Source organism: Neopelma chrysocephalum, unplaced genomic scaffold (genome assembly GCF_003984885.1).
Source record: "Neopelma chrysocephalum unplaced genomic scaffold, ASM398488v2 Primary Assembly neopelma1_117, whole genome shotgun sequence".
Lineage (NCBI taxonomy): Eukaryota > Metazoa > Chordata > Aves > Passeriformes > Pipridae > Neopelma > Neopelma chrysocephalum.
In genome coordinates, this window is record NW_020897779.1 from 631,703 (window position 1) to 654,153 (window position 22,451).

Consider the following 22,451-nt stretch of genomic DNA (forward strand, 5'->3'; position numbering starts at 1 on the left):
CTGCTGTGAGGAGTGCTGGGTAAGTCATGCCGGTGTAAACCAGCATGACTTGGCCAAACTCAACCCATTTAACACCAGCAAGGATCTGGTCCACAGGTTTTGTTTCACCTGCATTTGTTGCATGGATTGTAGACCCATGCCAAAGTCTATGTGAGAACAGTCAGAACCCAGCAACCGTGTCCTTCAGATGGGACATGGCAGGCAGCACTGTAACCATTCAGGAACACCAGGTCTTGGAGGAACAATGTTTCTGCAGTCTGCAGTGACAGTCCAAAGTCAGCTTTGAGCTGTTACACTCCAGGAAGTAGATGTCCTTCGATTCCTGGGGAAGAGGCCAAGGGTGCACAGCTAGTTCTGTCACTGTCGTGTGGAGAAACACCCTCCTGTTAAAACTAGGCAAGATACAGATGAGGCTGTAGATGCAGATAATGATGGGAGGTAGGTTCTAACAGCCTGACTGAAAAGGCAGCAAGGAAACATCAAACAAAAAGGAAAAAACCCAAACCTGTTGAGTAAAGGAGGTGGTGGATGGCTGAACAGAGGACATAAGGCAGAGGGGATAAGCCATGGGGACACAGGCCCCACAGAAACAGGAGCCTGTGAGCTCTTTGGCACTCACCTGCACAGAGCTGTGGCCCACAGCAGCGTGCAGATGTGGAGCTTGTCCAAAACTGCAGGACATGTTCTCCCTCGCAGAGCAAAGGAGGTCACCATGGCAGTGGTGGGCAGAATTGGAGAAAAGGGTCTTGTCCAGAGTCTTGCTGAGAGGAGCTTGGCACTCTCCTGAAAGAGGGAAAGATCTTTTAGAGGCACATTTACCAGAAGCTTTTGTGCTAATGAAGCCTTCTGCCCCACAGATATAAAACCATACAGCAGCAGAGCCAGCAGAAGAGTCTTTTACAACATATCACAGCTCAAGAAGCCTGAAGCCTCCCTGACCTAGGGGAGAAAGGAGAGGGTGGGAAGTTTTTCCAACTGCCCAGGCTGGCTTGCTCCCTTACCGGCAAAAGGAGATAGTAAGCTCTCCCTAAGCAAAAAGCTTAGCAAGAAAGACTCCAGTTCCCTCTAACAAAGCTTATCCTTCTACTCCTCTGTCACTGCCTCAGCCTCAGAGCCAGCAACAAGCTCTCTGCAGAGGTACCAGTGTTCCTGAGGCCCAAGTGACCTGTTGTTTCCCAGCCTTGCCAGCACCTCCTCACTCACCAGGTCCCTCCTAGCACAGAGAGACAGAGAAAGAGAAGGGAACAAGAATGTGAGGTTGCAAATGCTGGTTAAATTGTCTTTTCCCTTTTAGGAGCTCCATGCAGAAGACAACACCAGGTTCTGCCAGAAGGATGACAATGAGCAAACATCCTTCAGCGACCACAACCCGCGGCACGAGCCCAAAGGGGGTTTCCGGAGCTCCTTCCGCAAGCTCTTCAAAAAGAAATAAGCAGCCCCAAGAAAGGCAGGCCACAGCCTAAGCACAACAGTGCTTCCCCAGGTCCCCGAGGGTGGAGACAGACAGCAAGGCCCCAAGATTCCCCTGACTAACACAGAGGGTGGAGGGGTGGGGGAGAGGAGACTGTCACAACTGCCTTACAAACGCATCCTGCTCTTTCTAGCACAGGGCAGGGCCAGGCTTTGGGTTGCAGTGGAGCTCAACCAGCATGTCCAAAAAGCACAGGAACTTGCTAGCTTTCATCCCTGCCTGACTTAACTTCCCTCAGTTTTGGAAAGCTTTGGCTGAATCCCACTATCTTCTCCTCCCCCTCATCCCCCAAAACTGCTTGATGTGCCACACATCTTTGCTCTTCCAAACTCATGCCAGGTCTTATTTGGGCTCACCCACAACAGAAGGGTTACCTTTGCAGCCCTGGCATCCTGGCCAGAAGTCTAAAATTCCCTTCTTTCCTCTACTTTCCCAAAAAATGCACCATCGAAGATGTCTTCCAGGAGGCCAGCTCGCATTACCTGGGTGGTTTGAGAAGGTCTAAGAAGCATCAGCTGAAGCACCTGAGTATTGTACGGCTTAATCAGCAACATCCTTTCTTTTGGACTTCAATCATTCCCCAAAATCCTCCTTCACTTTTTATGTGGCACCCTGTTTATTGAATTGCCTCCTGCTGTATGAATCTCTGCTCCTGCTGTCAGAATTGCCCATGTCTCCAGGCAGGTGATGCAAGCTGAGCCCAGGGACTGCCACAAGAGACAAAGACCTTATCCCCACTGTGGATCAATGCAGACACTGACAGAGTCAACCAGTGTCCTGGCTCCTGGTCTGTAATATATCTGAAATACACTTTGCTAATAATTCTTTGGCCTGACACCACCTTACAAGCCCAATCACGTGCAGCTTTGGAATGGTTCTTCCAAGTAAAAATTAAGGCACTAGGGCAGAAAAGTCAATGGTGCACCATGTTCAAAGTCACAGTATCTCCTTCTTCTGCAAGGACAGAACAACAAGGCCACACACATGCCACCCTCCTCGCATTTGGACATGAGAAACCCTCTGTAACTTTGATCTCTGCAGAAGACTGTAGCTTTTGTATGGAAACACAGTCCTCTGATGCAACACCCATGTCACACCCCAGCAGCAAGGGCACCACTGGTGCAGTGGTGTTACCAGTGGAGTACTACTGGTGAACTGTGGTGCTACCTGAAGCTGGGGCATTCTGAGGGCAGTTTCAAGAGGAAATGTGGTTTTATCACCTTGTTTTGAAAAGCTTGGGACAGTGGTTTGTCTTAAAGGACAGCTTCACCTTAAGAGGTTGTGAACTGTCTCTGTGGGGCCAACAGCAATGTCTTGGGGGAAATATGCAAGGCTGTGAGATTAGGGGCTTGGGACTCCCAGCATCAGCACAAGGGTGACTGAATTTGGTGCCAACAGAAGAGCACTCATCATGCTGCATGGCTGTCCTGGCAGTGGCAACAGCACAGGAAAGCCTCAGAGGAGGCTTGGATGCAGTGGCTAATACCTATCGCAGATGCAGGGCCTAGAGCTCTCCCACAGTGTTGACTGACCTGCATTTACCATCTGCTTTTCCTCTTCTGGTGGAAGCAAAGAGGTGTGTGTGAAAAGGGCACCTACGACAGACAAAATCCATCCTTTATTGCAATTAGAGTTTTCCCAACATTTCAAGAATGTGACCAAGAAAAACCCCAGAGATTAAAATGTTTTAGCTGGTGCCTGTCCCATAAATTTCAATGAAACTAAAAGTCAATTCTCCTCCTTACAAAGAGGAAAGAAGTATGATACTTTCCTCCCCTAGCTTTAAGAAACTACTCTGGGAAGATTTTTTTTTTTTTTAATTTAAGGCTTTTAATGGCAAAAAACCCCACCCTTCCATTCTTCTTCCCTCTCCCTCACATCCTCATTAAATTACAAATTCCCTAGCCCTTTCCAGTCAGGACTGCTCCATGCTGACCAGCCACTGAATCACAAAGACAATTCCTAGGACTTGGCAGCTTTCAGTCAGACTGTGCAGGGCCAGGATAGAAATACATAAAAAGAGCCAGATACTTGTAACTGAAGCATCAGCAAAGCCTGTTTGTTCTGCAAAAGAATCAGCCAGAGACAGAACTATTTGTTTGTCCATGGAACGAGAGTTGTACAATTATGGACAAGTGTCCACTGTACTGCACTGATGCTGTCAAGAGCTCTGATGCTTGGTGTCTTTGATCTTATATATGTAATGACACTTTTGTCCTTCATAGAACAAACCTGGTTTTCACACTTGCCAGGCAGGTGCCAGGACAGAAACAGGACAAAGGAAAAAACCTACCTGCTAACATCTCCTGGGTGAGGAAATCCTTCCGAAGTGGCAGACCCTTGCTTGTAAAATGCATGTGGATTTTAGCTTCTGTTTTAGTGATTTAAGGTACAGTCAAAATTGATGTTTTTTTCTTTCTGATTCTGTATGAGTTCTTACTTCCAGCCCTATACTTATCATTTGCAATGTCCTTGTACCTGCTCAGAATCTGCAAATGTAAATAATATGAATGAATGATGCTTACAACCACACACAAACACAACCTCTTGCAGGATCTATTCCAAATTCACCTTTAGTGTACATGTGTGTTCTGGATTATTTTTCTTCCTGTGCCAAATAAATGTTGCTTTTAATTAACATTGTTGTCTCTTGCCCTGAATCAGCCAGAAGGCTGCATCCATTAAGAGAAACACTTATTTCTCAGGTCCCTTTCTGAGGCAACATTACTTAGAAAATCCTGTACCCCGACACACACAGTCATGCAAGAAGACTGTTTTCTACACGTGGTTCTAAGACTCTTATCCAGAACTCAGCTGAGTCACTCTCTAGGATTCTGGTCAAGATCCTGTTGTTGGTGTAGCTGACTGACATTTCTTCATCTCCTTCCTCCATCTCCTTTACTCCCTTCTGCTACTTCTGTTGCAGACACATGAATTTTCACAAAAAAAATCCTGTAAGTCTCCTCCAGTGCCATACACACCACTCTAACTTCACCTATCCAACTCTGTAAGAGATCTTAGTATCTTCCTGTATATCACAAACATCTGTCACAGACCAAGTTTTTAAAAAAAATTTAATTCCAGTTCTGACAATTAATACTATCTTACTTTTGTCACATTCTCAGCAAGGCCAAAACAATGACATCACAAACAGGGACAACTCATCCCACAATCCTTACACCTCCCCATGCCACACAGCACCTGCAGCATTCCTCCTGCTGCTCTGTAGCTCTCTGCAGTGTTTTGCCCTCTTTGAGGATAGTGGTCTCAGAGATCTGAGTGTGCCAGCAGAGGTTTGACTCTACAGTCAAAAGCACTTTTACTCCTGTGAAAATCTGCTGGGGTCTTTGCTCCTCTCGTATCAGCAGGCTCCTGGGGAACTGCCAGTGCCTTAGACAGTCCCTGACAGGACATTCTGTCATCCTGACCGTGACTCTTCCAGATCACCTCTCCATGGCTACACTCCCTGCTTAAATCAGCCACCCTAGACTCTCCTCAGATTATTGTGACTTTCAGTGCTGGTCAAATGTATCCTCTCACCACTTCATTCCTCTAAGCCAGTGTAACTGAGGCTGCTTCTAAGTTTATATAATTTAGGCACTTTCTCCCACTTTTCTTCTCCAGAGTTGTAATGTATTCTGGCATCCTCTATAGGTTCTTAAGAGTGGTTTCACCTCAGTACAAGTCATGTACATGCACAAGTACAAATATTCCTTGGTAAGGGCTACAACCACAACAGATTCCAAGGAATCTGGATGTTTTTTCCAAATTCCACATGAAGTTGTCAGGGCTCAGGTCTAAATGGAGGAGAAGCTAGGGCAGGCATTGTACTGTGTTCGGCCACTGTTTGGTTTTGTGGAGTGGATTAGATGGATTAGTTGATTAGTTCTACTTGTGGATGATTTTCACTTATTCACTCTGTTCTTTGAAAGCAGATGTTTCACATGTGGCCAGATACAAGATATTAAACATGATGTCCCTTTATTTGCTGTGATCTGATTGAACAATGAGATGAGATGTAGGCTCTTAGAGGAAATCACCTCCCTAAAAAATTCATACAGTAGAATTCAAGAGACAGTATTTACCCATAGGGTGCAAATCCTTTGACACAGTAAAGTTGTAACAGAAAGCCGCTGAGCTGGAGTAACACCTACAATGAACAACCCTGGAGTAGAGAACAACACAGTTAGAAGATGCTATTTTATGTCTCCTACTGTATGTAGACATTCCTTACTTGTCTTCTACTTCATATGGCTCCTCTGCTTACAAACTACTGCATTTTTTTAGTATTTTACTATCCCAAGCAAAACCTACTCCTGTAGCAGACTCACACCTGTCCTTAATGTAAAGCACCCAGTATTTGAGCCTAAGGAAGCCAGTCTCAGACTACAAGGACTGTCAGTGTATCTTACATAATCAAAGTGTACACTTCTGGGATATGTAAGGCTTTTCTTTTTTTTAAATTATCTTTAGAACATATCTTTTAATGTCAAAAGGTAACAGTCACTACTAAATTTTCACTCAAATGCAATCTGAATATCACTGCAGATGCAGCATACAAAGATCACCTACAGATGGTTACATACACGGATCATCAGATACACCAGCTACAGATTACCACTTCTTTTTCTCTCCTTTTTCTTTTGTTCATTTGGGCTTTTTTTTCTTTTTTTTAATAATCGGATGACAAAAACTTTTAACATTTACTCATTTTGGTAAGTAACCGTGGCATCAGATAAAGGCAAATGGAACAAACTTATTGAAACCTAAGATTTGTTCTTCTCAGAAAAAAAAAGGCTCATTTCAAAATAGATTCAACAATTTGGTCCAAAGCAATTCCAGTAACATGTGACCTTTGTTTACTCTTCTCTTTAAAAACATTACGGATGTTCTGCACATTTGGCAGCTCAATTGTCATGCATCTGGCAAATGGGTTTTTATTTTATTTTTCCCTTACAGCTTTTCAGCCACCCACTACAGGATTTCACATTTGCTGGCTAGAAAGTAAAAAAAAAAAAAAAAAAAAAAGACTTACTCTTTACTTTGTTTCCCTTATAATGCACTATTTTCCACTGAATGCAAAAGGTAAATTTGCTCAGAGCTGACAGAAAAATGCATTTAACAGTGATTTGTTTTTTTAATGGAAAACAAGGAATGGAATTTACAAAGTAAGTTAAAAGCACTTTTCTTTTCATACCTCTGTTGGGCCACAGGTTTCTCTCTTGAAAAAAGGCTTCACCTATGCATCATCCAGGTTTAGAAATGACAATTTAACAATTTTTTCCATGAAGCAGAATAATCTACTACCTTCAACACTGGTACCTCCAGGGATACTAACAAGCTTGATTCAGGCCAATTAAACAGAAAATCTAATTTAAAATACACACAAAAGAAAAATCATTAAATATCCCACAATGTCAATCTAAAACTTGAAAGATCTAAATCCAGTGTATTAGCATGCTCTTACTGAGACCTCTCCCTCCCTGATTTAAGAGAGGCATATTAGAGAAAGAGGTTAGTCCCCACTGGAAATGGCTTCTTGAAGATAGAGCACTCAAATGCTTCCATGGTATCCACCCTGAAGCAGGATAATGTTCTCCATTAGCAGGCAGTTATAGACAAATTCAATGGCTGCTGAATGCCAGAACAACAGCATGTACCTTGGGGTCTACCAGGCAGCACAACAGCTGACTTTTCATTAGAGCACACCGAACAGAAGCAAATGCATGGCACTTGCAAAATCACCACAGAATCACTACAGGTTGGCTTGGAAGGGACCTTTAAAGGCCATCTAGTCCAAACCCTTCGCAATGAGCAGGGTCATTGCAAGACTGACGTCTTCAGCTAGAGCTGGCTGCTCAGAGCCCTGTCCAGTCTGACCTTGAATGTTGCCAGGGATGGGGCATCCACCACCTCTCTGGGCAACCTGTGCCAGTGGTTCACCACACTCATTGTAAAAAACTTGTTCCTTATATTTTGTCTGAATCTACCCTTTTCTAGTTTAAAACAATTACTCCCTGTCCTACTGCAAGAGGCTCTATTAAAAAGTTTGTCCCCATCTTTCTTATAAGCCCCCTTTAAATACTGAAAGATCACAATAAGGTCTCCCCAGAGCCTTCTCCAGACTGAACAACCTCAGCTCTCTCAGCCTTTCCTCATAGGAGAGGTGTTCCAGCCCTCTAATCAACTTAGTGTCCCTCCTCTGGACCCGCTACAACAGGTCGATATCCTTCCTGTGCTGAGGCCCCCAGAGATGGATGCAGTGCTCCAGATGGGATCTCACCAGAGCGGAGTAGAAGGGTAGAATCATCTCCTCATCCTGCTGCTCACACTGCTTTGGATACAGCCCAGGATACCTTTGGCTTTCTGGGCTGTGGCTGCACATTGCCGGGTCATGTTGAGCGTCTCGACAACCAACACTCCCAAGTCCTTATCCCCAGGGTTGCTCTCAACCCCTTCCATCTCCACTGTACTGAAACCAGTGGTTACTCCAGTCCAGGTGAAGGACCTTGCACGTGGAATCCTAGAACTTCCAAATTCCCATAGGGCTTTTCTGAACTAAGACACCACCATGACACTCCCAAAGACAATGAACAAACCCAGGTTATGCTCCACTGTTGCACTGGACTATATACAACATAGAAACCTGGAGGTGAAACAGCACAAATTTTAAAGTTCCACACCTATAAAGTTCTGCTGACCATTATAACCCTGCCTACACAGTTTGCAATTGTTTAGGCTGTGTTTTAGCCATACAGCAGCCCTCTAGAGTAATACAGCAATGCTCCTAGCCTCCACACAAGCATGTTTCATTGTCCAGGCCATACGAGATCATCCCGGGCCACACCAGATCATCCAGGGTCATTTTACCAAGGAGACAAGGTAGCATCATTTAAATGATTTAATTTTCTATTTGAAAAGTGTTGTCACTAATGCAACTAGTCCAAATAAGAAGCCATTCCAGACCAAAGATTATTAGCACAAAGCTGTTATTACATTAACCAGTGGCTTAGCAGTTGTACTCAAAACTGTTCTAAATGCAACAGGTTTGATTCCCACCCTGTTTTTCCTGTTTGCAGCTGAGTCAAACACCATGGTTTGTGCAATGTAAGACTGACCCATTCTGCTGAGATCCAACAAATGTTTACATTAGGCTCTTGCCATTATCATCTGTTGTCCGAGTATCTCACCAGTAAAAGTCCTTTTATCCTCAACCACAAATATGAAATGGCACTCCCCATTTCACATAGGAAAACAGAGACTCCCCATTTCACATAGGAAAACTGACATTTAAGAAATCTGATTAGCAAGACCCATGTGAGGTCTAACTGAGCAACCTAACCAATGGGTCATTCTTTCAGCCTGGTCTGCCTTGGCTGCACAAGAGCAGACAAGAATGTGCCAAAGAAGAAATATAGATCAAAAAGTCTAAATTTAAGGAGTTTTCCTGGTAATCTACTGATAAGCTAATAGTTTAGATAACATTGCCAACAGTATGTTTATCATGGTGTTTATATCCAAAGAACTGATAACCTAAACTATACCTCCTGTGGCTGGAGAGTTTTTACAAAGCTACCATATAATGTTCTCCCCTGAAGCCAAGGTTTTGAGATCTTCACTTTTCCTTCTTTTGTCAGAAAAAAGTTTCAAAACAACATTGGGAAAGACACCAAAGAAAGAATACAACCGGCAGTTTCGAGATTTGACTATGGTGAAAACTGTCATTCTTGTTGAAATCAGAATGCTTTCTGAAATGTTATGACCACGCTAAAGGATCAAAGGGCCCTGATCAATGGTATTGCTGAAAGCATTAAAAAAGGTGATTTCCATCATCATTCAATTAATACCATCTTTAACTGACACAGCTTTCCAGGACAATGAAATGTGTTTTTCTTCCAAAGAGGAAACATGAGAGAATTTTACTTTGTCCCATGAGCCATATTAACTGAAGAAGAGATACTTTATGCTTCACATACTTACTGCAGAGGAGAGTACGGAGCTTCTTTTCTTCAATAATTGCCATCCATTACTGTCCCAGTACTGTCTGGAGTTGAAGAGCAGCACACAGGTTTTTATGGATAATCCATGCCAGAATACTTATAACATACATGTTCTGTCATGTGTATTTTGGACACAGAAAGCTACTGCAAAGATTAATATAAGTTTGATTTTTTCTAATATGGGTCATACAGGAGGTGTGAGACATTTTATAAGGTATAATAATTCTGTTTGGGAGTAATCCAGTTTCTCAAACATTACTTAATTATTATTTCGTAACATGCCAAAACCAACCTCTCTTCGGACTTGTTACTAAAATACATACATTGAACTAGGAAAAATATGTACCACAACATGGGCTTTTATCCCCTTCAGTGCTTAACTGAAAAACTAAGTTGAACATTTGTCCATGTAATAATTTAACATGTGTCAGCCAAACATATCTTTATTTCAATTAAATTAAAAACAATCTGCAAGTATATTTATGCAACATTCACTATATACACACGATTTATGCAACTGCAAGGCAATTCTATGTATGCTGATTAATCTATTGTTAGTAAAACATGACAACAGCTATGGAAGTTGACAAGTGACTGTTTTCATGGCATGACTGAAAAAGAATAGCTACTAGCCATGAAATGGATTATCAGTAAACCTTAAAAAGAACATGACATAACCTAGCAGAGATTAACAGTCTTCTAAATGTAGTAGTATATTTGCTTCAGATGATAGTGCTGCTTTTAAAAAAAAGTTTGCTGCCACCTTAATGATGTAAGACTTTCATCTGCTCTATCTAAAGAAAGCAATAATTAGACATTATGCTTCCTGGCAAAAATTTATTTTTGAACTGGCACCACAGTATTTCAGAAAATAATAATAAAGTACCTCTTTGGTGAAGCCTAGGTACCCCCTACTACTCATTGTAACAACTTGTAAACAGAACCGCAATACAGTGCTTTGCCTTAATTCTAGCTCGGTTAGGTACCACAGATCTTCCTCACAGTCCTTCTCACAACTTTAGGAAGGTATTTTAAAGCAGGGAGTAAGTAAAGCAAAGGAAAATTAAGAAGGATATAAAGTTCCCTGTTTGAGATTTAAAAAAAGTGCATAATGTTTTCATTCCAAAAACTGTGCCACTGTATGGTACTGATGGATACAAGACTGTTTTCCTTCCTGTACTGGACATTATTGATCATTACACAAACACAGTCTCTGCTCATTGGCCAAAGAAGTCTCTCAAGCCTGTTTTCTGGTACAATCAATCAGTTGTCCAATTACTTTAGAACAATGTCCTGCATACTTAAACAAGAACAGCAAGTTAACCAGGTTTTCCACTAGAAAGTCTGTTTTTGTAATTCCATTTCTGTACACTACATTTCCAATGTATTGGAGAGTTTTTAGTGTTTGGCATACACATCCCAACTCCTTGACACCACCAGGTTCAGTGCATCCATTGCCAGCAACAGACATAGCACCAGGAAAACGCAACTCCCAGCGCGAGGGATAGTTCAGGAGGAGTGGGCATTCTCCAGCAATGGTGGTCCATCCCGATGCATTGATGGGTGTGTGTGCTCCCTTTTGTAAGTTTTTGGAGGAAGCTTTGGGATATGTTGAGAAGTGCTTTGTCGTGGAGGAACAGGTGGTCCAGCAACAGAAGGGAGGTCCACATCCTGTGGTATCAAAGGTGGTGATGGAAGATGCCTCCGTGCTACATGTGGAGAAGGTGTCTGAGGGGGAGGGGAAGTAAACGGAGATGGACTGTTTGGGAAAAAGGTGTTACCAAGTTCGCTTTTTCTCCCCAGTGGTGGAGGTTGGAGGTGTAGTGGTGAGCTAGAGAAAACATCTGGAGTTCGCACAGGTTCTCGTGGTGGTAACTCAGGAGGGTTTACAGTGGTAACACAAGAGTCAGAGATGCAGGTCCGATCAGGCACTGAGTACCTTGGTGAATACACTTTAGAGGTTGGTTGCCTAGGAGGGATTGCTGGTGGGTTGTCCAGGTTTGCAGAAGTAATCTGAGATACACAAACATTTTATTCAATAAAATTCTAGAGTGGCAGCAAAGAACAGGACCCTGCTGTGACACAGAAGCAGAGCTCCCACACTGTGGATTGCTCTTAGCAGGGGTGCATCAATACATGAGTTAACAGCCAAGGATGGAAGGAATGAAGATGCACAGAGAGGGACAAAAGCAAGGCAAAGAATGGTCAAAGCAACAATTTCCATGCTAATTCCAGGTCTGCTTGCTGGGGAGGTGTGGGTATCTTCTACCACCTCCCCAACAACAAGCACTTGGGTGGGTAAACACACCAGATATTTCTTCAAGAAAATGAGGAAAGGGGAGAGGCTGATAATGCTGAAGAGGGAAAGAATAAACTATGCTCAGAAGATGGAATTAAGTAGTCAGAATTATGGAAGTAAACAGTTCCCAAGCTGCACACCACAGAGACAGGGTAACTGGTCCCCAACAACCCATCATGTATGTTTTCAATTACACTTTGGTAGGAACATGATGCGTTAAATTCTGCTGACTGACTGCACAGTAACCTGTAGTCTGAAAACTTGCTGAAGAGCCATATACAAGCCCTCTTCAAAGACATATGTGTTCCGAAATAATTTTGAGTGGGATTTTCAAATCTGAAGTCACAAACTAGCTCACACTGAAATCAGGAGAAATTTGACACTGCCTGCAACAAAGGCTGGATCAGATCCCAACAAATGCAGAAGGAAAACAGCAATGGCTTAAGGAGGCAGGCAGACAGGATGGGTAAATAAGAAGGGAAAGCAAGGCACTTGAGCACCACAGCATCAGGGTCAAATATTCTGAAGAAACTTTTCAGAGGACTGAATTGTGTACATCACTTTCCATTATTACTGTTTTCCTCAGTTCTTTACCCCCATTCATACATCCTAAAATGATACTCTGGAACAATTATCGCAGATGGAAACACCTGCCTGAAGCCTCAAGTTACAGGGCCTGAGCACAGCACATCAGCAGATGAGACATTTCTAACCCTAAATTTAGGTCCCATCTGTTTTCATCTGTTTGAGATCAAGACATAATGAGGCAGAGCTGTGAAGGCTTGAAATACATGGCTGCTTATTCTTTCACATACAGTTCTTCAAAAATATATGTATATCTACCTTTAAAAGTTACCTTCTATCACACCCTGCCCTTTGCTCCCAAAAGACAAATAACCTTTTTTCTCCATACTTACTTTTGATGGGGAGGATTCAGCTGGGGCAGATTCTGGTCTTCTTCGTGGAGGAACTGGAGGAGGGACAGGAGCATCATCTGAATTTTTGGTAAAGTTTATGGATGACACAGAAGCAGATCCTAGTGGACATTAAAAAAAATGTTGATAACTATGAACTTTTGTTTGACTTAATATATTTTCTTTATTGCTGCCAATAAAGGTGTCATAAATAATAAAGCATTTGCTCAGAAAAAGTATAATTAATCAAGAAGGTGTTAAATAAAGACAACGAAACAAGCCTCTAACTTGCAGCTTCCAGACAAAGTGCTTTTGTGAGCTGCAAACATCTCTGTGGCCATCAGTTCCTGAACATTCTTAAGTAATCCTCGAGACCAAAACCACACCACAAACTTGTTCTTATACCACAACAGTACTAAAACAACATCCTGAACCTGCAGTCAATGAGCCAACCCAACAATGAAGAAACATATTCTCCTGAAGAGGTATTTCAGAGACCTGGCTTGGAACCCAACAATGCCATTGCTCTGCTAAGCAACCTCTGCTTTTAGCAAGTCATTTCACCTCCTTGTGGCAATCAGCTGAACACAGGACTGACCTTTGAAAGCCCTCATACATGAAAGGAGGCTATATCCATTATTAATTACTGAGAGTACACCATAAAATATGAGCTTCGTTGTATGTCGGTGAAGACAGAAGAAAAACAGGTGTGGATAGGTCCTGATGGATTTAAAGCAAGGAAATACTTATTTTTAAGTTCTGCAGGAAAACCATCCATGTACACTGAAACTAATTTGGAATGGCAGATAGCAGAATAAGGCACCCACAAAACATTCATTTTTCACTCCCATTGTTCACCATCAGATACTCACTAAATATATTCAACCTATATATATTTGGCAGCAAATCCTGCAAGTTTGTTTGGGACATATATAGGCACTAGAGATATATCTCTGCATTCTGTTTTGATAGTTCCTTCAAAGCCTTGTAATAGTCTCTATCTAACACACCTAATTCTGTTCAGTTTCTCTCTTTATAATAAAAACTTACTAAAGAAAAAAGGAATAAAAAACACTGAAAGTTTTTGCTGCTGCAAGGAGACAAAAGCAATGACTTCTACAGTCACTTTAGAAGACTAAACAAGATTTCACCTGTCTAACATCACAAAATCTACCAGGTACATTGTTATGGACTGTCTATTAGCACCTACTTGTATGAAAGGGACTCGAAGGATCAGAGTCAAACACACTGCAGGCGTCTGTGGTGCTTGAAGTGGCAGAAGCAGGGGGAGGGGTCAGAGGTGTTCGGGGAGAGTTTGGTGCAGATGCTGTAGCTTCAGTCTCGCTCTCTGGGATGCGGCTGTAACTAATTTTCCTTGGCTCCTGTTGCAGAGGTGTAGGATGTCTCATGGTACCTGGCCTTGGATTAGAAGGACGAACACCTGGGGACTTGAGAGGATAGCTGTACTTTTTGGGCTGAAACGATAAAAAAAAGACGGTATCAAACAAAATCAAAAGGCCACGAGATCACCTAAACGTAGCTCTGTATCTATGAAGTCAGAGATCTAAAATGACTTCTGTTATCTATGAGAGACAAATGTAAGCACTTTTTGAAAAAAAATTTACAAAACTTGAATACTAACAAATCTTGGAGGAGGCTTGACATTTCTTGGCTCTATCTCTAGTGATTTGTTGAACAGATAATCTGTAAATTCTGTCTCCATGCTGCTTCCCATTGGATTCAGGTTTTCGAAAAATCTCTGAAATAAAAGAAGGTAGACAACTTGTCAGCTAAACTGCTGTTTAGTACTGTTAGTACTGTTTGCTTCTACTGATCCCAACTGTTCAAGAGAAGAGAAGAGAGAAAATGCTGGAGTCAGAAGGAACAGCAGACTTTTAAGTTATTAAATCTATTTGTTGCCAGCCCTTTGCTGGGCATTGCTACTACTGGCCTGAAAACCAGTTGTGCAAGTACCCTAAATACTTTCTGCGGTGCAAAATCAGACCAAGTTAGCTCCAACACTTTCAAAAGAAGCTGCATGTAGTCTATTGTTACACTGATGCAGGGAAGACTACTCTCATAATGCAGTCAAAGCCTGAGGAGAACAAATAACAGAAGAAAATCTTACAGAATCTCTTAAGATAGTCTGTCCTATGACTCTTTGAAAGTATGTAGCTCAAAAGATAGTAAAAAAAAAAAAGGAAGAAAGGAAAGCAAACAGAGAAGACGTGGCCTAGAGAACACCTCAGACCAAGGAGAACAAGTACCAGGAGAAAGAAAAATGTATCACCACCATCAACGCATGATGTAAACACAGTGCTATCAGGTAAACCTGGAAACATAAAGGCAGTGTAACACAGGAGGGAAAAGACAACTGGGATCTCTGGACAAATAACTTTAACTGAGTGAAGGACAGTGAGAATCCGTTAGTTTCAGTTCCTGTTTAACACTGACCAGTAAGAAGTTCTACCAATGTCCCAGCAGCTGAGAAAAAAATGAAACAAACCCCACCAAACTGCAAGCATTGAGCTTTCTGCTCTTTCTTATGGTGAGACCCAAGAGAAGTTTTATGACAGGCCTTCTGCTCATCTCTGATCCAGTCAGCTTGAGTCTATGTGAATTCAGTCTATCCTTAGGGTCAGTCAGCTGACAGAATCATCACAAAAGTAGCTCAGTGCATGGAGTCAAGGAAATCATGCCACTTACCCTGATGTCAAATTCCACTCTTAAACAATATGGCTGGTTCTGGTACTGCTGTATCTCTCCTGTTATTTCAGCTACCTTTCTTCTCTTGCTGAAGTTTATAAGTTCTTTCCCATGTCGCTTCAGAAATTCGGGATTGCCTTCTTCCGTTTTCAAAATGTTAGTTAAGTAAATCCCTAAAGAGCACACAGAAGAGATTCTCAACATGTAGTACAAAACAAGGAGGAAGTCACAACTGGAATACAAGAATTCTTATAGAATTTAATTAGTGCACTCTAATTATTTAGAAAACTTCACTGTTAGTGTCAGTAAGAGAATCCCACCTAATTTTCAAATAAGGGCAACAATTTAAATATTTTAACATGCCTTTTCCAGAAAGTTGCCTTTTTTTCATCAAAGTCCCAAAGTCTATGCATCCTTCTATTGTTAAGGAAGCTTACACAACTGAACACTACTAGCATTCTATACTAAAAGAGTACCATGAACACAAGTGCTCTTAATGGCTCTACTCCACTAGACACCCCAACTAAACTCCAAAAAATTATTTTCAGGTTTTATCCTGGCTTTATAATTGCACCAAATCATTTGAAGATTCGAAAGAAAAAACTGCTCTCAACTTCCCAGATAATGTATCTGGAACTGTAATTATGACTCTTCCAAGTATAACTTGACAGAACTAACTGAAGCTATTCACATGTGATTCTGCTAACCTCTACTCATCTCTGAGGCAGGACAGGTTTCTCAGTTGATCTTATCTTTCTCTGTAGGGCTCTGGAGTATATCTTTCCCCAGTTTGTAAAAGGCCAAAGAACCCATCAACACTATTTTCTTTCAGTTTTGGCCTGAAGCTTATGTTGGACAAGTGCAATGTCCAGACTTGGAACTGACCTGCAGCAAACATTTAAGTAACCTGCTCAAGAATAGGAATGCCATGTGCTTAACATCACAATTTGCTAAATCTCAGCAACCTACTTCAAAGAAGAACTGTTAAATCTGATCATAAAGAAGAGGTTTTCTTCCAAAACTCTTCTTTTACAGAAATAAGGCTTTCTAGTAGAAATGAGACTCCAGCTTTATTTCTAGAAGGTCTTGATGGGGGTCCTTCTTTCTCTACTAGTCAATGGCAATAATATTTCTAATGCGACTGCCTTCTATTTAAGGCATTTCTGGTCATTTCAAATTACATTCAAAGTAAAAATGAGTAAATATGTAAATAAGATATTGCAGACATAGTTATTTTTACTGCAGATAACATCTGCAACTAATAGTCACTTTAATTTTTCCTTCACATATATGCAATTAATGTCTGGGCACCTGAAATTCCAACCCACCTGTCCTGTTAAAACCGACTTCTCACTATTGTTCATACTCTGTTTAGTACCTCAGCTCAATGGGGACCCCTGGTGGCCTAGTGGTTAGCATGCAGGACTCTCACTGCTGCGACCACGGGTTCGAATCCCAAGTCCCCCGGGCAGATGGTAGCTCGTTAGCCCTGTGTGGCCATCCATCTATGAGAAGGACACTCTAAACAAACCTACGTCCTGAGGACCTCACTGCCATTGTCCAAGCTTGCTTGGCCCCGGCAGATGAACCTTAGGATTAAAGGGTGGGCTCAGTTCAGCGCAGGCTGTGTCTCACCTAAAAAATCCATTGCGCAGGCTGGAAAGGTAAAAGACCTTTCCCCAAATCTTCGTTCACGAAGACTGGCCATTATTATTATTATTATTATTACCTCAGCTCAATACTTTCCAAATGTTTACGCATGATATAGCTCATTCAAACCAAACCTACTTACCAAAAAAAGGCACACAAGGAGGATTAATGGACCTGAGTTTTGCCAAGTATTTCTTATAGTGATCCTCACTCAGCTCATAAGCTTCTTCTAAAATCTTCTTCTGGCGACTTGGAATTTGCTTAAAAGAGAGATTAAACAGGTTGTTTGGAAAGGCAGGGTAGAGCTGTAGCCCAGCAACAATACTGAGACTAATGGTCTCCCACAGATATTTAAATCAGAGACCATGAGGAGAGTGCCCCACCAGGATGGATTTCTTGCTTCTGAAATCAAGCAAAAAACCCTCTCTATTACACCCTGATTGATTAATTTCTTGGGGAATTTACTTTCCTTGCTCCTTCTTTCAAGTACATGCTTACTGAAAAGACAGGTTTTTAGTGTAGCTAAGGTACACTTCCATACCAGAAATGGAAAATATTTCACTGTACCTCAAATGTGTGATCCAATCTATACACTGCTGCGGAGTTCATAGCACTGACAATCTCGAGGACACCATTAAAGTTGTTCAGCTCTTGAAAAACTTGCAGGATCTCAATTATCCGGCTCACTACAATTACTCTTTCCTCTAGGTTTTCTGTTTCTACAATGCATCTAAATACACAAGAACATTTGATTTTGTATTAAAGCATTGGTGAGTTTTCCAAAATCAAATATTAAGTCATAACACAAACAAAGATGAGTTTATCAAATTAATTGAGACAGTTCTGAACACGTTTAGAGATTTGAAAATATTCTAAGAATAAAAAGCTGAGACCATTATGTTAAAATTCTCGCAGGGACCAGTTTTAGCATCTAAACACAACTCAAAACAGGAATTCTCCCAAACCAGAATTTTTCACTGTATCCTTGTGAATGGACTGTAAATGTCCAGGTATGGAGTAGGTGCAGATTCAGGAAAGTCACTTACTTTTCAAACCACAAAGTGAGGTTAGTTGTATGCCTTATCATTTTGAGAAGATTGGGAGAATTAATTTCTTTATCTTCCTTTGTCCATACACTTCCAACAAGTTCCGATGGCTGCACAGCTCTAGAAAAGCAGATGCAAAAAACATAAAATTAAAATAATTAAAAGCAGGAAAGAAGACATTATTTTCCGAAACCTTCTTTATTTTCTCTGAATTTAGAATTCACATTTAGATATAAATTCTTAAGGTATCACTTCTCTTTTATAATGTTAGGCTCCCCTCATGACTAAATGGCTGATATTTCTACACTTCTTTTTCAGACTGTAAGTATTTCTTAATCTATGCAACTCTTAACCACCTCTGTACATCTAAATGAAGAACAAACCTCTATTTCATTCACCATAATAAAATGCAAGCTTCCAATGCCTAAACAACCTCTCACAGACAGCTGATGAGTTATGACATGGTCCATAATCTGCTTCAGAGACTAAGACATGAAAGACCCTGATATAATAATTGTTCATACTTCTCAGAGGTTGACTACTCAGAAAATATCAAGAGAAAGCTGGAGCACAATACAATTAACAGTATGCAACAGTCACATGCACTGCATGTCAACCTGGGGAGGACAAAACAAACACTGTATTTCAGAGAGTTTTCTCTGCAAAAATAGTAATTAATACACAGCACTGGTAGAGTCCCTTGACCTACCGTGGGGATTCACCCCCAGACACAATTTCACGCCGGAGAACATTTTGATTTGTGTCGTGTGTTTTTCAGTGGAGGAAAGTTACCTGTAAAAATCTGACTCAAGTAAAGTGAGCTGCCGAGCAATTTCTATGGGATGCAAAGTGAGCAAGTCAAAAGTCTCAGTGTGTCCTGGTTTGCTTATGTGCCATTCAATTGCTGGGGGTGGGCTCTCAAAAGTGATGTTGTGACTGGGCCCGATGGCTTGTGCCTGCTTTTTCCGGTTGATTATCTTTGTGATCGATTCAACCCATTTCTTCATGGCTTTGCCTGGCACACAGAGAAAATTACTGTTTAGTTATTCTTATTACTGTTTTTCCTAAGAGGTCAGTAAAATTCAGAAATCTTTGGATTTAAACCCAAGACTACTAAATTAAAGCAACCATATATTCTTTGGAAGTCGTGTTCTCACATAAGTCTGAAAGTATTCAAACACATAAAAAATTCCTCAACAGCCAATGCTGAACACGAGTTTGCCAAGCACAAATCAGAACACCTAAACTAGGCTCCTGCTCTGATTTAGATGCTTTCCTTTCTTTTCTGAGTTTATAATGAATTTATGGGAACTAACCTTCTTTCATCCAAAATGCACTTCTGCAAACACACTGAACTTTATACTTCAGGCAAGAGTGCAGGTCCAAAACCACAGAAAATCAAAATTACAAACAGGGAGAAGCTTCTCCCTGTACTGTATTTACCATCAAAGCTCAGAATAAAATAAAAAAGCCAAATGTCTTTTTAACTCTACACCATAAGAGTTTCATGCACAAGTCCACTGAAAATTTATCAGTAGCCTCCACTAAACTAGCTGGCTCATTCTCACCTCTTTTTAACTGCTAAATAACTATTAAATACTTCTCTGACTGCTCCTGTATCTGTCTTGGCTTTATCTAAAAAGAAACATGAAAAATCTGTACAATCACAACTGCAAAGTGTCCTACACTTCTAATATGCACTGTGAAATAGTTGGAAACCCTTGTTTCAAAGAAATGGTGGTTTCCACCATCAAACTTGTATAAAAATTACCCCTGTGTAAAGTTTAAGATGACAATCAAAGCAATCATTCTGTCCTGATCATTACTCAGTTCTTATTACTTTGCATTATTTCAGTCCCTTTACAACAAAACCAGTGCTTATTTACATAAATAACAATCATTCTGAACAGGGGCCAGATTTTGAATAACAGTGGGGGGGGAATGATGAAAGTTTATTTTATGTTTTTTATGAAGTATTTAATAAGCAGTCCTCTTTTTATCTGCTCAGTGAAAGGAAAAATTATTCCATTCCATACCTTTAAAATGGGATGCTTTATGATAAATGCCAGCATTTAAGAAACTGTAAGTACCTCTTACTGTTCCAATGAATTCCTCCAAACGTTTCAGAAGATCAGCATCTCGTTCAAAGTCATAGAAGTGGTGTTCTACCCAGTGTCGACACACATTTAATACTCTGCAAAAGTAAAGAATAAGTAAACACTCTACAGTACAGTCCATCTTCCCATCAAAGCATTTACAAGAAAGGCTGTTGGTATGACCAAGACCCAGTGCATATAGAAGATGGTACTTCGAAAGACTTAAAGGAATTTTGTTTGGCTCACAAGGATGCAACACTCACCGTAGCTGCACAGGCTGAATGTACTCTTTTCTAAATCTTTTTAGCTCTGCACTAAGAGGTTGGTCTCCGTTCTCCATGGCAATACGGTCGGCTTCCGTTGGCTCAGGCTCTGGGATTTCAAATCTAGCACAGAAGATGGGTGTAAGCACTAGGCTCCTATTACACTAATCTTGGTCACAGCATGCATGAATTAAAGACAGCTTTAAATTCAGATAATTTCCACACATTGGAATCTTGTGTCTTTGTAAGTATATAGGAAAATTTGCCAAATTCAATACCAATACGCATTTCAAAGACAAAACCACAGGATGCTGAAGTTACTGGAGCTACCTGAACAATAATAAAGCTTCTGGACATAAACTTGTACATTTTACTGGCAATCCTTGAGTTTGACAACTTTTTAAAAAGCGTTTGAAGTGAATCAAAACCAACTGGAATGCCAGAATCTTACAAACTCCAAGTAAAAAATAAAAAAATAATAATTTTGCACTTCATAAGAACAGTATTTTTAACAGTGTCATACCTTTCTATTAGCAAACTCAGCAACTCTTGAGGTCTACAGAAGGATCTATATGTTGTGAGAAAAGTCCGAACAAAGTTGGGATCTAAGACAAAGAATAATTTTACACTTATGTCAGCAATTACCTGATTTTTTTCCTTTAAAATTACTGTAACTATCCTTTAAAATTAAGGATGCCGCCCTGTCAATTTACAGAGAAGATGATGTAAACTTAAATGGCTTTGGTAACAATTCAGAATATCTTAAAATAGCAATTCAAAGCAGAATTTAAAACCAGGTTTTTTTCTGTTGGAAGTTCAGAACAGTGACTTTCTCCCCCTTCAATTATTAAAAGATAGGATTCTTTTCCAATGACTTCAAAAGTAATAAATAGACGATTTTATTTATGAGTCATCTAGTCAACAACTTCGGTTTTGACAATGATTGGGACAAGATAACTCAAACGATACAGCAAGTAACTTTGCATTTGGTAGAAACAGCCTCTTCTAGAGGAGAATGTTTTCCCTGAACTGGCACAACTGGTCACAGTTAAGGCAGACTAGACATTTTTCAGCTAACTTGACAGCTATACTTTGAGGTTATATTTATTTCACTTCAAGAAAATCAGTCATTTCATTTAAATTGACTAATTACTTATCAGTTCATTTACAATACGAAAATGTTTTTTAAAAACAAGCAAGTATTCAAAACAAAAAAACCAAAGTGTCTCCCATAATTACAAGAGCAAAATCATTTGTTTTCAAGTATGAGGAAATGCAGTGACAGCACACTGGCACCGCACAGAGCTAACTCAAAACAAGGTTAACACTGTTATTACTGAACAAAATTAGTGAGCGAATTGCAATGGCTTTGCATATTAAATCCATATTCAGATTTTAAAACCGAACCCCAAATGGTAATTGTTCTAACACAGAGTGGCTGAAGAGGAGCACACAGGACTTGAAGCAGGAGTTCCTATAGGCTGTAACGTAGGAAAAAAAGCTTGCTTTATTTGTCCTAATGCTATATTAGATTTGTTTCTCAGAATATGGATTTTTAAGAGCTGTTTTAAAATCCTCCTTAACTTTTTACCAGCATCTTGTCCATTTGAATGAACATTCTACTCTTATTAGATCCCATTAAGTTCTTCATTTAAGCAACAGTTTACTGTGATGTGTCACACAGGTTAACTGTGTTGTGTAATACAGCATCTCCTCACATTTCTGTTATATGATAATTCCCATTTCTTAAACAATTGGCTATATCTGCTTATCCATGTCCTTCATTACTCCATTTTTCTAATCATAACCCCTCTCCCACTCTTGGAAACTGTACAGTCCAAAATTATTTTCAAAGGCAAAACCTCAATACTTTTTGCACAAAAGATGACATCTGTGTCCCCATCATCCTCACCGTGAAAATACACAATTTTTGCTGTACTAAAGAAGCAGAGTAGCTCATGCTTTCGCAGCTTGCATTCTGTACATAGCATCTACCCTAAAAAGAT

The 22,451-nt window shown here is 40.6% G+C and overlaps 2 protein-coding genes across 10 annotated transcripts in view; one reads left to right on the forward strand and one right to left on the reverse strand.

Moving 5' to 3' along the window:
• The window catches only part of ARHGEF33 (Rho guanine nucleotide exchange factor 33), a 32,886-nt gene extending 28,513 nt beyond the window's left edge, over nucleotides 1-4,373 (forward strand). For all 6 annotated transcript variants that reach the window (XM_027696983.1, XM_027696988.1, XM_027696985.1 and 3 more), the window contains one exon: nucleotides 1,295-4,373. In XM_027696983.1, the coding sequence (XP_027552784.1) occupies nucleotides 1,295-1,432 (138 nt within the window). In that variant the 3' untranslated portion in view covers nucleotides 1,433-4,373. The remainder of the gene's footprint in view (nucleotides 1-1,294) is intronic.
• A 5,525-nt stretch (nucleotides 4,374-9,898) lies between these two features.
• SOS1 (SOS Ras/Rac guanine nucleotide exchange factor 1) overlaps nucleotides 9,899-22,451 on the reverse strand; it is a 48,145-nt gene continuing 35,592 nt past the window's right edge. For all 4 annotated transcript variants that reach the window (XM_027696979.1, XM_027696981.1, XM_027696980.1 and 1 more), the window contains 12 exons: nucleotides 20,969-21,050; nucleotides 20,446-20,568; nucleotides 20,177-20,280; nucleotides 18,879-19,101; nucleotides 18,087-18,206; nucleotides 17,608-17,770; nucleotides 17,183-17,300; nucleotides 15,391-15,563; nucleotides 14,327-14,443; nucleotides 13,895-14,159; nucleotides 12,688-12,806; nucleotides 9,899-11,484 (listed from right to left, as the gene is read on the reverse strand). In XM_027696979.1, coding sequence (XP_027552780.1) covers nucleotides 10,981-11,484; nucleotides 12,688-12,806; nucleotides 13,895-14,159; nucleotides 14,327-14,443; nucleotides 15,391-15,563; nucleotides 17,183-17,300; nucleotides 17,608-17,770; nucleotides 18,087-18,206; nucleotides 18,879-19,101; nucleotides 20,177-20,280; nucleotides 20,446-20,568; nucleotides 20,969-21,050 — 2,111 coding nt within the window. In that variant the 3' untranslated portion in view covers nucleotides 9,899-10,980. The remainder of the gene's footprint in view (nucleotides 11,485-12,687; nucleotides 12,807-13,894; nucleotides 14,160-14,326; nucleotides 14,444-15,390; nucleotides 15,564-17,182; nucleotides 17,301-17,607; nucleotides 17,771-18,086; nucleotides 18,207-18,878; nucleotides 19,102-20,176; nucleotides 20,281-20,445; nucleotides 20,569-20,968; nucleotides 21,051-22,451) is intronic.